General features: G+C 32.8%; 1 protein-coding gene across 1 annotated transcript in view; it reads right to left on the reverse strand.

Annotated features, from left to right (window-relative positions):
- Nucleotides 1–12873, reverse strand: part of SOS2 (SOS Ras/Rho guanine nucleotide exchange factor 2) — an 81774-nt gene that overhangs the window by 45939 nt on the left and 22962 nt on the right. Inside the window, exons 4-7 of the mRNA XM_072761498.1 lie at nt 12593–12757; nt 8755–8958; nt 5655–5798; nt 2483–2593 (exon numbers count right to left, since the gene is read on the reverse strand). Of these exons, the coding sequence (XP_072617599.1) occupies nt 2483–2593; nt 5655–5798; nt 8755–8958; nt 12593–12757 (624 nt within the window). The remainder of the gene's footprint in view (nt 1–2482; nt 2594–5654; nt 5799–8754; nt 8959–12592; nt 12758–12873) is intronic.

Here is a 12873-nt window from a genome sequence, read left to right on the forward strand (position 1 = left end):
CTATAGAATAAATGATTTTCTAGAATGTGTAAGAGATTTAAAGGTCATTCATATTGATTTTAAATGTCATTAACACTGACTTATTTAAACTAGTATTTCTCATCAGATAAATAGACACAACAGTAATATATAAGGAAAGACTGTCATATGATATTTCTTAAAAGTGAGGATTCTTTTAAGAATGGCAAACACTCCCATAATCCTCATAAATTGTTAACTGAAGTTAAATTATAATTTGTTCAATGAGGGCACCTGGGTGACTCAGCTGGTTAAGTGTCTACCTTCAGCTCGGGTCATGATCCTGGAGTCCTGGGATTGAACCCCACATCAGCCTCTCTGCTCAGCAGGCTGTCTGCTTGTCCCTTTCCTGGTGCCCCTCCCCATCCCCACTCATGCTCTCTTTCTCTCTCAAATAAATAAATAAAATCTAAAAAAAAAGTTGTTCAATGGACTTGTTTCCATATGTCCAGTCAAATTATTTTCCTGAAGATTAATTTCTTTCATCATTTTATTAAAGATAGTGATGCGAATCCCTCTAGATATATTTTTATATATTTTACATATAATACTTTAACTGGAACCAAGATGAAACTTTAAAATTAAGTCTACAAAGATCATTTATATTGTTAATTGGCACTGAAATGGCTATTAAAGTGTATTCTAAAATGCTAATGCGATGTGTATTTACAGTGTAAGAACTATAAATAAAAGAAGTGAATGTTTGAGTATTTTAATATATGTTAAATGTGCTTAGCATATTCTCATTTGATATTCACAAAAACTATAATCATCATCATTTCACAAATGAGCAAACTAAGTCTCTAAGGTTAAGTGACTTGCTCTGAAAAACATAATTACTGATTGGCCCGAAGCCAGAAGTTCTCACTCCAAAGCTCATTCTCAAAGTGTGCTATGTATCTTCTTTTTTTTTTTTTTTTTTTTTTTTAAGTGTGCTATGTATCTTCTAAAGAAGTTTGTTTTATATATTTTTTTAATGAAGCATTATCTTCTTTACCTCACATTGAATGGATATTTTTAAAGTTAATACAGTACAAATGAGTTTGGCATGATTATGCGAAGATCTTATAGATACATTGTCCTATTTAATCAGGATTTACTTTATGGTTTATATGAATATATAAGATTTAGCTTAAGAAAATTATTCCTTCATTGACGTAAATTTTGAAAATTAGGTATAATTTTTATTCCAAGTTGACAAGTTATTGAGTAGAGTAGAAGACAATAATGGGAATTCACGGTAAAGAAGGCAGAAAGAAGACGGTAAGTTCAGCTTTGAACATGTTACACTTGAAATGCTTGTGGGATATTCAAGTGAATTTGTTCAAGGGGCAGCTAGTTATATGAAAGTATATATACACACACAGTGCTCATAAGAGAGTTAAGGCATGAAAATACAAATAGGAAGTCACCAGCATATATGCAATAGCTAAAGCAGAATGTACGGATAAAGTTATCCAAGGAGAGTACATAGGGGCAGAAAAGCAGGGGCTGATAATAGAAATTGGAGAAGACCTGTAATTAAGGAGACAAAGAAGAAACTAAAAAATAAATAAATAAATAAATAAATAAACAAAAACAAAACAAAGAAGAAACTAAAGAAGATGAAAATTAGGAGAAAGTACCATGAGAGCTAAAAGGACAAGCAGGGCATGAACAAATACCACAGGCATTAATATGAAATTGAAATATCCACTGGACTCGGCAGTTAAGTTTATTTGCAGGGGCAGTTTCTAATGTTATATCCTGATCAGAAAACAGAAGGTTGCAGTTTGATAAAGAATGGTAAAAAGCAATATGAAGATAACTGGCGAAAAATGGAAAAAATGAAAGGGGGAAACAGCTAGAGTAAAGAAAGGTTTTGTTTATTTATTTGCTTGTGTTAGGACAATCAAGACCATGTTCTTTTGCTATGGGAGAAAAGCCAGTAGAGATGCAGGAAGTTTCCACAGCAGTAAGTAGTTAAGGATAAATGCCAACATAACTTTTGGGTTTTGTCTCTCCACTTTCTTTCATTTCATTTAACTGTATTACTGAACCAACTAACCTGCATAGTCCCCATTAACATATTTATCTCTTTTAAATTCCAGGCCTGGTAGAGAAGTCAATATGGATAGTAAATGAGGATATTCTCCACTCTTTATGATTTCTGTTCTAGCTCCTGAAATAGCTCTGCATATTGATCTCTATATCCCAGATCTAGAATGTGCCAGATTCTTGTAGCCAATTAGTATGTGCAATAATATTCTATAAAAGATTTCTACATTAAGGAATGACTGAAAGAACTCAAAACAAAAAAACAGAAGATAATCTAATACAAGCTTACAATGAACAGATTTTGAAGGACTGGAGAATTATTTCATCATGTGCTTTATGAAAGAATTCTAGAATTTACAATTCTAGATAAGATGGTGAGATATTTTAGCTGCTTTATTAAAAAAAAGAACATTCAATTTGAGTTTACCTGAAAGTGTAGAGCCACTGCAGGTCTGGCCATCAGCTTACTGAAATGTTCATTAAATTTTGGAGAAAGAATGTCCTGTGATAATGTTTCATAAGGATCAAATGCTTGCTCCTATTTTTTTAAAAAAGGAGAATATGTTAGGTTTAAAAGAACATCTTTTCTACTAACATGGCAGATTACTTAATGGCAAATTTTTATTCAACTCCTCAACTAATTTCACAACTTTTTGTTCTCTACTTTCAGAAGGCAAACAATAAGTAGGAAATCTTTTAAAGTGTAAGTAATGACCTCCAGTGATAGATGACAAGGTCTTAAGGTCTTAAAATAGGTCACTGAATTTGTGGTCATAAGTTATCAAATTACTAAAATGCTTATGCACATTTACTCCCAGTAAATGAAGAGTATTTATTAGTAAAACAAGGCTGGGATTTGAAATTTCAACCTAGGTAAGCCTAGGTTGAAACGAGTTTACACTTAAGGTACTTTCAAAGGAAGCAAAATCTGGTACCACTGTTTTATCCACTCTACACTTTTCAAAATTAGAAAAAGCAAAGATTAATAAACATAAAATGATAATACAGAAATTTCCCATATTTCATAAATGTTTATATTTAAATAAATTCCTATTATTTGACAATAATCAATACCCCCAATGTTTAGTTACAACTAAGGGACCTGTTTCATTTTCATATTTTAAAAATACATTGTTTTTCAGAAAATAACAAGTATTGGTAAAGAAGTAGAGAAACTGAAATCCTCATCTACTGCCAGTGGGAATATAAAATGGTGTATATAGCCCTATGGAAAACAGTTTGGCAGCTAAACAAAATTTTGCCCCATGACCCAGCAATTCTACCACTGTATATATACCCCAAAGAATTGAAAACAGAGAGACTCAAGCAGATATTCGTATGCTAGTGTTCACTGCAGCATTATTCACAATAGCCATGTTTCCATCCACCAAATAAATGGATAAGCAAAATGTGATATAGATATATAGATATACAATGGAATATTATTCAGCCATGGAAATGGATGGAGTTCTGATACATACTATGATGTATGAACCCTGAAAACATGTTAAGTAAAATAAGCAAACACAAGAGAATACTGTTATGATTCCACTTATATCGAGTACCTAGAACCAGCAAATTCATATATAAAGAAAGTAGATTAGAAGTTACCAGGTGTTAGGGAGAGGGAAGAATAGGGAGTTAATGCTTAATGAGTGCAGAGTTTCTATTTGGGGTGATAAAAAAGTTTTGGAAAAAGATAGCAGTAATGGTCATATAACATTGTGAATTTAATTAATGCCATTGAATTATAAACTTAAAAATGGTTAAAATGGCAAATCTTACAAAATGTGTAATATATATTTTATCACAGTAAAAAACAAAATAAAAATTAGAAAACACATTGTGTTTGAACCATGATATCTTTAAAAGAACAGGAAACAACTAGGTTACAGATTAATACACTAAGATACAAAAACTTGCTAATAAGAATCAAGGCTGAATATTTTGCTTAGGTATCAGTAACTGAATACTTCTATACTATCATTTTCATTGTCTCTAAAATGGATGTAATAAAAGTGATCTATATTTTAAAAAAATATAAGCAAAGATTATAAAACTAGGAAATCTTTTACATGAAAACTGAAGAAAGTACTTTTAAAACTCTGTTTTCCAAAAGCAATAAAAAATGGCCAATGATTACAATACAAAGATGTTCAATATGATTAGTTTAAAAATAAAAGCTTTTTTTTCTCATTAGACTGGCAAAAATGAAGAGAATAACACCTAGAGTTAGTGAAAGGGTGGGGAAAAAGAGCAGCATATATTAGCGTTTATCTAGAAGTAAATCTGGCAAAATGTTTCAAAGTTCTAAAAATTTCCTCATCTTTAAGACTACAATGCCACTTCTAGGAATATATTCTAAAATAATTATTAGACTATGAAGACAGTAGAAATATATTTGTTGCAATATTATTTACAATAACGAAAAATGGAAACAACCTACATGTTTATTAACAGTAAGGAGTCAAAATATGTTATGATGTCTTTATATAACATGGACTAATTTAGACTTCAAAAACTGTTGAAGGAGGGGCAGAAGTGGATGAAGCAGGTGAAGGGATTAGAGGTACAAACTTGTAGTGAGTAAATTACATGAAAAGCACAACATAGGGAATATAATCAATAATACTGTAACAATGTCGTATGGTGACAGATGGTAACTACACATATGGCAGTGAACACTGAATTATTGGATTTCCATGTTACACACCTGAAACTAATATAACACTGTAGGTCAACTGAACTTCAATATATTAAAAAAATTGTGTGGAGGTCTATTTATTAACATGAAGAATTCTCATGATATGTTGAGAACAGGAGAAAATAGTCTGTTTTGGTAAACAAACAGGTTTATATCTATAAGTAGAAAAATATATTTAAGGATTAAATAATATATGTTGTAAGGATAAGTTATCTCTGGTTGTTGCAAAATTGAGTGATTTTCATTTTATTTATATTTGCCTCTATCTTTCTGAATATTTTTACAACGAGTTATATTACTTTTACAATCACTTAAAAGACAAAATAGGGACGGCTAGGTGGCTCAATGGTTTGGTGCCCGCCTTTGGCCCAGGGTGTGATCCCAGAGTCCCAGGATCGAGTCCCGCATCAGGTTCCCTGCATAGAGCCTGCTTCTTCCTCTGCCTGTGTCTTTGCCTCTCTCGCTCTCTGTGTCTATCATGAATAAATAAATAAAATCTTTAAAAAAAAATGACAAAATGATTTTCACTTTGTGGAGAAAAATTAAAATATAACCTTTTCAATTTTTGGAAATTAAGACAAAAATCTACAAAAGTTAAACAGTTAATGGTCAGTAAAATTTATTTTCTTTCATTTTAATGCGCGTGCATTAAAAAAAATCCTAAATGCTACTACTCAATCAACTTTCACTATAAATATTATCATAAATACACCATAAAGTAAGTGTCATTAAAAATATAGACAATGTAATTTTAGTTTGCTACTGGTTAAACCTTAAGTATTGTTTTATAGCAGTCAGCAATGTCCTCTAATTTTCACAAAGAGTATCTTACTAAATTTCTTAATACACCATTTAGGACTTTAAGGAGAATTACAAAGTAGTTTTGTAAACCTACCTCTGCCAAATCTTCAAAACAGCTGCCAGCTAAGGGATGAGGACTGCTTTCATCAGTCATTTCCACTGTGTCTTCAATCAAACCTAGAAGTTTCACAGTCAATTCGTGTATATCTGAAATGTTACTGAAAATTCTGTCAATATCCTGAAAAAAAAGAAAAGAAAGGTTAAGACGTGAAGTTGAAGTTTAAAAAATGCTAAATATATTTTTAAAAAGGCTAAATATAGGGACGCCTGGGTGGCTCAGTGGTTGAGCGTCTGCCTTTGGCTCAGGGCGTGATCGCAGAGTCCGGAGATCGAGTCCCATATCCGGCTTCGTGCATGGAGCCTGCTTCTCCCTCTGCCTATGTATCTCTCTCTCTCTCTCTCTCTCTCTCTCTGTCTCTTATGACTAAATTAAATAAAATCTTTTAAAAATGCTAAATATAAGTAATGTAAGTGTTAAGGGTATATTTTCATCCAATTACATACTATTACATTCCAAGACATATAATATATTCTACAACAAAGCAAAAGTCCATCATGAATACCGAAGTGAAATTTAAAAAACCTCTTGGATTACAAATAGTAAATTTACTCAGAAATAAGATTGTAGATAGTTTTGTTCAGTAATTCTAAAATCTCATATTGTGGATAAATCTAAGCAACTCCTTACAAAAAGAATCCTGGAAAAAAAAAAATTAAAAAAAAAAAAAAAAAAAGAATCCTGGCATTTGAGTATTTTAAAATTAGCTAAGAAGCTATAAATCTTGATCAAGGCCTTATAGAGTTGGTTAATAACAAAAGCTGGGTTCAAAATCTGACTCCTCCAGATACAATCCAGTTTCACAATTTGTGGCCTTTCTCCTGAATTTGAGGAGGAATTAAGACTTCATTCAAGCTTCCATGTGTGAATTAAATCTGGATTAAGAAATGTTAAATCCTCTGGACACAGATAGACCATATGACTGATGATGCTGGTTATGGCCAACTTTCATTCATTTTTCCATCTTCATAATAGAATCATCACAGGCTGTGGAACCTGGTAGATATAAGCATGTACCTTGGCCCCACACCTGTTAGATAAATGACTCTGGATTAAGTCACTTATTAGGTCTTAGACACTATTATAACGTAATTTCATAATAGCCTTATTATATAGGTACTGTCATCATCCTCATTTTTACAAATGAGGAAACTAGCTCAGAGCAGTTAAGTAATTTGCTCAAGGTCACACAGCTGGTACACCAATATCTACCTTCATAAGGTTCTTAGCAGGATTAAATGAGGTGACTTCTACGAACTGCTCCTGGCATATATGAGGCCCTCCACAAATGTGAGCTTTTTGAAGACAAAGGGGTAGATAGAGTCTAAAAGAATAAATGAAGATTAGTTTTAAATGACTCATTCCTAAAAAAAAAAAAAAATAAAAATAAAAAATAAAAAAAAAATAAATGACTCATTCCTTTATCAAATATTTGCTGACTACTATGCTCTGATCTTAGATGGTCTCTATCTCAAAATTCATAGTCTTTTGAGACTAAAAATACACTAAATATAGCGAATCCATATCTAAATGCTAAAAAAAAGTTTAAAAAGGTACAACAGAGGGGCAGCCCCGGTGGTGCAGCGGTTTGGCGCCACCTGCAGCCTGGGGTGTGATCCTGGGGACCCAGGATCAAGTCCCACGTCGGGCTTCCTGTAGGGAGCCTGCTTCTCCCTCTGCCTGTGTCTCTGCCTCTCTCTGTGTGTCTCTATGAATAAATAAACAAAATCTTAAAAAAAAAAAAAAAAGGTACAATAGATACAAAGAAAGAAAAAAAAAGGAATTCTTTCTCTTGACCATTAGTATCATAATAGAAATTTTCTATCAAATCAGCACTAATTCAATGAAAAGAGATCCCATAAAAATTAATTCCTGAGGAATGAAAACTAATGGGACAAAGAAAAGGCAAAGAAGACAAAATCAGCTACCAGCATCTGTTAGGTTTTTATTCTTAGAATTCTATTAGACTGTGGTATAAAAGAACTCAAGTTGAAGTTCAACCTCTATAACTAACTTACCAAGTCATAACCATTTTGTGTCAATTTCCTCACCAGTTAAGGTAGAGATGATAATATCTGCCTTACCTATCTCAGAGGAGTGTTATAAGGGTGACATAAAATAGGCAGTACTTTGAAAATGACAAAATGCTGATTACTTAAAGCAGTGTGTCTAGTGGGAGTTGCTATAAAACATTAAGCTAGCCATATATACAAAAAAAAAAAAAAAGGATAGAAGCCTACTAAAAAACCTTACATTATCACCGAAATTCATGCTTTTGGAAAAGAATCAAAGAGGCTAAATCACTTCCTAATCTTAAACACTCAGCCAGCTGTGTCTGCACATTCACTCATGTAATAGTTATTTGAGGGAGGAAGTCAGGAGGTAGAAAAATGGCTGAGTATTTAAAGTGAAGGGCAGACACAGAGACATCTAAGGAAAAATAAATCATGGGATAAAGAAGGAAAGAAAAACTTTTTAAAAGACAATATTTGTATAGCTGGACTCCTTAAGTTGACTTTAGAAGCTGCAGAGGTTAAGAAAAAGAAGGACAAGGCTCCCATCCTATTCCCACCACTCCTAAATCCATTTTCCAATAGAGCAGCTCCGCCTTTGTTTACATGGCACTCTGCATGAATTTTTTTCTCAAAAAGTTCCATGTTAAAACTTTAAACTAGTGCCTTAAAGCACTTACCAAAACAGCTTAAACTAGTGCCTTAAAGTACTTACCAAAAGTACTTAATGAGTGCATTAAGTCTTTATTTTCTAGACCATACATCTTTTTCTTTTTCACTATGTTCAAACGAATGACTATAAACCTCAGATCCTGCACAGCTGAAAAATTTCATTCCAGAGTAGGCCTCCTTTCTAATCACGGCAGCTGTGTGCAATTGTGTTTGACTTTCACCGTCACTACCCTTAACATAGTATAACAATTCACATATTTTAAAAATTATAAATATTACATAATAGAATATTTTGTTTTACATACTCTTAAAGCATAAAAAGTTACTATTTATGATTTTAAACTCCTATTTAACTTTTGGGGTACAGAATTTCAAACCAAAAAGGTACTTACAGAAGGTTTAAACAGATTTCTGTCCGAAAGAAAGGCTTCTCGAAACACTTTTATGATCATATTTAGTTCGCGTAGATACTGCCTTTCTTCTGCAATTTCAGTTCTAACAAGGTCATAGTAGTTTAATTCACCTGAAGAACTAGGTTCATCTTCACAAAGACAAACCAAACCTATGTCATCCTGATCAAACATGTCCATCAAAACCTGAGAAATATAAATCGATAATGTAGAAATTTATTTTCTGAACTTTTATAAAATGGTCTCAAGGTACTTAGAATTAAAACATTATTAAACAATGAGAGTTGTGTGCATTACAAGCTAATTTATATAATTGAAATAAGAGAAATATGAAAGGTTGGAGGAAAAAAATGTTCAAATAAAACTAGATATGCAAACATAAATAAATATGGAAATAAAATAAACCTAATAGTGAAATATATGTGTGTGTATACATATATATGTGTGTATATACATACACACACACATAAACACACATATATAATAGCAAAAAAGAGCATACCTTTGAAGGACAACAATCTGAGCCAAAATCCCGGTTCAACCATTACTCACCTGTGATTACAGACAAGTTATTTATTCTTTTGAAAGCAGATTCCTTCTATGTAAAATGTAACTGATGAAAAAATTCAATGAGGTAATGTACATAAAATGCATACTACTATGTCTGGCAAATAGTAGGCATTCAAAATGGTATTAGTCCCTTGTCCTAGTGTAAGGAAAGGTGTATGCACTTGGGAGAAAAATATAAGGACACTATTGTAAAAGCACATGATAGAGCATAGTGTGATGTTTTTCTACTGCATATTTACTATACCAGCAAGTGCTGTTAAGCCGTTAAAGAAGGCGCTTAGACCATTGCAGGAAGAGAGGACTGTTAGGAGATTGGCTACAGGGACGCCTGGGTGGCTCAGCAGGTAAGTGTCTGCTTTTGGCTCAGGTTGTGATCCCAGGGTCCTGGGATCGATTCCCACATCAGCCCCCCCGCAGGGAGCCTGCTTCTCCCTCTGCTAATATCTCTGCCTCTCTCTCTGTGTCTCTCATGAGTAAATAAATAAAATCTTAAAAAAAAAAAAGAGAGGTATCTTTAACCTAGCATATGATACCCATTTAAAAAAAAAAAAAGATTAGTTACATACAGAAGAACTGTTCAAATAAGAAAATATAGTAACAAAAATGGGAGCCAGATTTCTGTCAAACAAGGCAATTACAAATATGAAAAGGGGAGGCTAAAATGAACTCTGTGGTATTAGTTTTGGATTGGAGAGATCTGTGAATTCATATAAAGATCTATAATTTTTTTTTTTGGTAGACACAGGGTAGTCCTTGAGTTAGAAGCATAAGCCTGAGAGAACGGTAAAGCAACAGGTTTCACAAAATTGTTCTACTAAGTCAGAAATAGGTAAATAAAATACTATCTTCTAAGCAAACTGGATTACCATCTGCCTTATAGGTCCACCTCCACCTAAATGTAGGTTGGTGCTAACTTATCACCTATGTTGGAAAATAACTTGTGAAAGTACACACCTTTATTAGTTTTCTTGGGCTGCCATAACAAAAAGATAGATAAGAAATATAGATGTGTATATATACATATAACGTATAAACACACACACACACACACACCCACCCCAATTCTGGCCTCTAGAGACCAGAACATGTACACTCTAATAGCAGTGAGCTTATCTAGCATCCAGCTCTTGGTTTCTAAATACTATTCTCCACTAAAAGAAACCCAGAGTTTTTAGAAAATGACTAATCCCAGGCTTGAGCAGCATGTAAACAAAAGTTTAACCTAGAACATTTTCTGTCAAAAGAAAGTGTCCAAAGAATGATACAGACAGAGAAGCCAACTTAAAGAAGCTTCCATTGGCCAAATCTGGGACAATTTGAATATCAAAATAAGTAGTGAAATAATGGATGGCATATTAAATAAGAATCCATGAATCTATATTAAAATAAACAAATAAATTTCAAGTGCAATGAGAAACAAGATACTCACAATCCCAAAATATTCCACAAAATATTTATTAATTACATAGTACTTTAAGGCAGAGAAGCCTAGAAGACAACCCCTTAAACAAAGTGATTAAAAAGAACATCACCAGTAATGGGACATATCAAAATTGTGTGCCATGTGAGAAATACAATGAAAAGAATACAGCATTACTTCTATGATATTCCTGGCCAAAGATGCATAATGAAAAAGAAAATATCAGAAAAAACTAAAGTAATAGACATTTTTTTTAAGTTCAATGCAGGGCTTGAACTCATGACCCTGAGATCAAGACCTGAGCCAAAATCATGAGTCTTGAGTCAATTTAATCGACCGAGCCACCCAAGTGTCCCAGTAAGGGACATTTTAAATAATAACTAATGTAATCCTCAAAAGTATCAAGACCATAAAAGTTAAAGAAGAATGAAGAACAATTCCAGACTTAATGATACATGACTAATTCTACACTAGATCATTTTGCTATAAAGGACATCAACTGGGATGACTGGCAAAACTTGAATGGGGTCTGAAAGTTAGATAGTATAATGTATCAAAGTTAACTTTTTGGATTTTGATTGTCATATTGTGAGTATGCAGAAGAATGTTTCTGTTTGTAAACTATGTTGGCAAATTACTCTCAAGTGATTCAGGGCACAGGGGAGTACCTTTTATTGTATTTGCAACTTTTCTAAAAGTCTGAGATAGAAAAATTTTTAAAAGCATGCAATCATAATTTTAGAAGTCAAAATGGAAGTAACAAGGAATTTCTACTACGAAATTCAAGTGAAAAATCATATTTGAGACCACGGCAGAGTAGAGCAGATCTCAACCATAACTGCGTATCAGAATCACCTGGGATGCTTTCAAGATATACTGAGGCTTAGAGTTTTAACCCAGGTCAAGTATATCAGAACTTCTAGGAGTAAGATGCAAGCAAGCATCAGTATTCTTTCTGGTAATTCTGATTTACAGCTGAAGTGAAGAATCACTGGCATGTGGTTCTGGGGTCATTCACCCTTAGTTGTCTAGCTTAGGCAACCTCTCTATGAAGTGTTCCTGGCTTGTCCCATGCCAGAGGTAACTACTTTCTCCATTGCACCTTTGACTTATAATAGTTTTTAATCACACTGTGATGCAATTATTTTTTTTACAATATTTTTATTTCTAAGATAAATTCCTTCTAACAAAGGAATTTATTATTCTAATACTATCTTGTTTAATGTTGTATCATTAATGCTTAGGACAGTGACTGGCACATTGACAGATACCCAAAAATGTTGACTTGAAAAGGTAAAAAAAAAAAAAAAAAAAAAGTAGTAGAAAGGAAAGAAAAGGAAGAGAGAGGAAAAAAAGGAGAGACTCAGTTTCTTCCCCAGTGGCTTACAGCCAGGAAGCAAAGCAAAGTAATCAACAAAAAAAGTATCAGAAGGAAGAAACACTGGCAATGCAGTCTTTTGCTGTCTACCTCTGAAACCAATGTAAATTTTTCAAAATTACTTATACTTAAAAGTATTTGAATGCTCTGTATATATTTTCTTTATATTTTCTGTCTAAAAAGATAAAATTCAAATTATTTTTCTTAAATTGGTCTGAGGCTTTAGATGTTTCTCTTGTAGGTAAAAGATTCTTAATGGGGGGGGGAGATTCCTACCATGTCATATGCTAAAAATCCTGAAAATATCATGGTTTGTCTAATAAGTCAGTATTTTTCTGTCTTCCAATACCAGGAATTATAAAATTACTAATATAAATATGTATAAAAAAGAGGTAGAAGTGACACATAATCACTATTATTCAAGTTAAGTTTAAATACCTTTTAACACTTACCTTATCTGCACACATTGATACTTTAATGTCCTGCTGAGATATTTCATAATGTCGGATATTAAAAACATAATTACCAGCCAACTTCAAAATATCAGCTGAGATATACTCTAGTACAGCCACAATATACAGGGATACGTGATAGTCCACTTTGTACCCTAAAACTTCCTGTGGAAAAAATAAGAAATTCTAAAAAATGGCACTGTCAAGTATTGGTTAAACACTTAAAAAAAAGTTTATCCAACATTCTTGCTTACATAGAACTTTTTATAAGCCAAATGCCT

This window comes from Vulpes vulpes, chromosome 6 (genome assembly GCF_048418805.1).
Source record: "Vulpes vulpes isolate BD-2025 chromosome 6, VulVul3, whole genome shotgun sequence".
Taxonomy (NCBI): Eukaryota; Metazoa; Chordata; class Mammalia; order Carnivora; family Canidae; genus Vulpes; species Vulpes vulpes.